Source organism: Hordeum vulgare, chromosome 2H (genome assembly GCF_904849725.1).
Source record: "Hordeum vulgare subsp. vulgare chromosome 2H, MorexV3_pseudomolecules_assembly, whole genome shotgun sequence".
NCBI lineage: Eukaryota > Viridiplantae > Streptophyta > Magnoliopsida > Poales > Poaceae > Hordeum > Hordeum vulgare.
In genome coordinates, this window is record NC_058519.1 from 567,456,954 (window position 1) to 567,460,681 (window position 3,728).

The 3,728-nt window shown below is 51.1% G+C and overlaps 1 protein-coding gene across 1 annotated transcript; it reads right to left on the reverse strand.

Moving 5' to 3' along the window:
- Positions 1-202: 202 nt before the first annotated feature.
- Positions 203-1,179, reverse strand: LOC123430569. The gene has a single exon (XM_045114427.1). It carries the CDS (start codon positions 764-766, stop codon positions 503-505), a length of 264 nt encoding a protein of 87 aa, XP_044970362.1. The 5' UTR covers positions 767-1,179; the 3' UTR covers positions 203-502.
- Between the last annotated feature and the right edge of the window lie 2,549 nt (positions 1,180-3,728).

A 3,728-nucleotide genomic window follows, 5' to 3' on the forward strand; every position in this document is an offset into this window, starting at 1 on the left:
GATCAATCATATTTTAGCCATGGCGTGACAAAGCACCAGCTTGTCGTGGCTCCCTTGTCCGCTTGCCACACCCCCCTCGCCAGCGCGAAATGACCCTGAACGCCCTCGGAAATTAAACGCGGGCGCAGAGAGGGCAGCAGCCATTGACCGTTCCGAGCTCTCGCAGGAACAGAGGCCGCAGCGAGCAGAGCTCAGCTCCCAATCAATCAATCACTCACTCACTCACTCAATCATTGTACTGCTGTTTCAGATCTTTGCTCTCCAAAGAAGAAGTGGAAACCGGGGATGGGATGGGGTGAGGAAGGAGAAGATACATCGTAGTACATGTGGTGATTTTTACACTCTTTTCTTTGGATGCAAACTCCGGAGCTCGATCTAATGGGCTGGCTAATTACAGTTACATCACCGCGTATGTGATTGTATGGCGCACACGGCACACTACTAGCTAGCCGGTGTTCTTCCGCGCGGGAAAAATGGGAGCGAGGAAGAACCTGCCGCGGCGCTAGTTGTGCAGCGGGTTGGGCCCCTGCGGAACCAGCCTCTTGGAGTCGCCCAGCGCGGCCGCCGCGCCGCCGGAACGGGTAGCCGCCGCCGTCGTCGTCGTCGTCGTGGACGCCGTCCGTCCAGTCGGCGTCGCCCCGCGCCTCCAGGCGGCGACGTCCGCCCTGGGGATCCTGTGGCCGCAGCTGAAGGTGGCGAGCTCGGACGCCAGGAGGAGGAGAAGCACCGCCAGTAGCTGCAGGGCGCCGCCGGCGTCCCTCACCATGCTAAGGGCAGAGATTGGTGGGAGGGGAGGAGCGGGCTAGCTGGCCGGCCTCCCGGAGGAGGAGGGGGCGATTCTGTACTTGTGCGCGTAACTGCGCTTGTATGGACGCGGCGCAGCTAGCAACCGAGCGGAGTGTTTTGGGGGTTGTTGCTTTGTGCCGTAGGTGCTACTACTAATAAGATGGCCGGCCGGATGGGGTCGTCGGTCACCGTTTCCCGATCTGCAGCGTAGATTGCTCGTGTCGTGTGTAGTCTGTAGTGACCCGAAGGGGAGGGAGATGATTGAGGCTTTGAGGGGTGGCCGGTTGACTATGGAAAAAACAGCCGGCCTGGCTAGCCAGCTAGCCAACTCATGTGATGTGATGTGTCTGTGTTGTGTTGTGCAAGATGTTAGAATAAAACGCTAATGCAAGATCATAGACGACACACCGGACACGATATTTGTTAACGAGGTTCACCGATACGGCTACATCCCCGGGGCATGACTACGGGCGCTCCTTTCCAAGATACCGCAACACCGGCCGCCAGGGCGCCGGCACAAGTCGTCGGCTCCCCCGCGTATCTATTGCTATCCGATCGTCATGGGTTACAATGTGTGATCCCCTCGATATATAAGAGGCCTAGGATACAACGTGTCCGACTCCTACACGACTCGTACCTATCCACACCAATTACAACTCCAAGTCCACGTAACCCCTTACGTACATAATATTCGACACAAAATATAACAAACTTCACCTTGGCGAATATTCTCCACCACCTAGAAGTCGTGCATGCGTCGAGCCTCCATGTACACCGGACTTGGGTTGTCTTCTTCGTAGCTTACTTAGAGCTACCCGACGGGTCTAACCCGCCGCCACCCTGAGACTCCACTGCTACTCCTGCAGCTCCACCCTTCATGACTCCACCTGCAATAGTGTTCCCTTGCAACTTGTAAAGATGCGAAGCCGTCCTCTCTCCTATCATCACGGTCACCCCATCTTCTATGATTTCCATGATCTTCGTATCCCGATCACAACGGAATTCCATACCACCATCATGAAGAACACCAAGCGAAATTAGATTCCTCCTTAGCCCTGGCACATACCGCTCAACTCCGTCAAACATCTTGATTTTGATGTCACCTATTCCAGCAACACGATAACCAGTGTTATCGCCCACATAGGCGAAACCAAACTCACCATACTTGTACGAAGAGAACCACTCCCTATTGGGCGTCGCATGAAAAGAGCAAGCTGAATCCAACATCCACGCTTCAGTTTTAGTTGACCGTCTGTCTGATACTACGAGAGCATCACTACTGCTGTCTGAGTCACCACCATTAGTAGACAGGTTAGCACTAGACTCACCCTTCAGTTCTGGGCATTCCCTCTTTATATGTCCCCATTCCTTGCACTTGTAGCACTGCACTTTTTTCTTCTTTTTCTTCTCCGCCTCTTGTCCCTTCCTGAGCTGATAACCTTTAACTGCCAACCCCAAACCTTGAGTACTATCCCTTTCAGCAGCATTCTTTTGCTTCCTCAACTCATGTCCAAGCAATGCTGCCGTGATTTCCTCATTATTGACGGTTGTCTTTCCATGTGTCAACTTAATGACCAAATGCTCATAGGACGGTGGCAACGAAACAAGAAGAAGCAGTGCCTTGTCCTCGTCCTCAATCTTCACATCCAGCCGTGCTAGATCCGTGACCAACTGATTAAAGGCGTTCACATGCTCCACAAGATCCGACCCCTCCTGCATCTTCAGCCCATAGAATTTTTGCTTCAAATACAGCTTATTGGTCGCTGACTTGGACATATAACGACTTGCCAACTTGTCCCAAATTCCCTTAGGAGAATCTTCATCCATGACATGATACATGACCTGGTCCGCAAGACACGGCAGTATGTTGGCGGCTGCCCGCACTTGCATATCCTCCCACGTAACGTCGTCAACCTTGGCCGGCTTCGTCTCCTGCAAACCCTTCAAGATTCCATGTTGCGCCAGAAGATCCTTGACCCTTGTCTGCCATAGACCGAAGTTTCCCGTGGCATCGAATTTCTCCACCTCAAATTTGGTGAACCCCGGCGCCATGCCGAGCCGCGATCTAACCGACCTGTTGCCGGCGGTCTGACCGCCCTTACTTGCCTCTGCGACTTCCTCACGAAAAAGATCACTGATCCCAAATTCTTCGTCTCAAGCCACACTGCAATACGCGATCTACCAAGAACCTAATGCAAGATCATAGACGACACACCGAGGCACGATATTTGTTAACGAGGTTCACCAATACGGCTACATCCCCGACTCCTACACGTCTCGTACCTATCCACACCAATTACAACTCCAAGTCCACGTAACCCCTTGCGTACATAATATTCGACACAAAATATAACACAAGATGCATATCATGCGTGTATGTCTTGCCGTGTTGTGTTGTGTTGGATTACGATATTGGTTGGGTGTGGTGTATTTTCTTGGATGGTCGTTCGTATCCATGTGTTGGATCTCTCCCCGGTCCATTAGCGAAGCCGCATAGTTCAATTCCACTACAAAGATAAAGTAAATGTAAAATTAACCATTTAACATGGATACGAACCCTGGAGATGGCCCTACTTTACAAGGGTTTATGCAGTCTTTGATTAGATCGGTAGTGATAAGATTGACATGTGGAAAAAGAATTACCACGTGCATCTTGAACCAATAGAAGAAGAAGAGGGACATGAAATTGACAAGCAAGGGCATGCACATAGTGGATAATCATCTGACAATATTGACTTTGTTGATATTGGAGGTGAGGATGAGGCTGGGCAACCCACTATAATTGATGGATCAAATGTGCCTCGAGTTTATGGGGGTCTCGGGGAACTGATTGTAATTTCTCAACCCTCTCAACTCTATTGTGGATCTAAACAGTTCACAGTCTTTTAAGGCAATGTGGGGCTTCAAGAAAAATCGAGGCTAGTTGAAGATCATATGAGAAT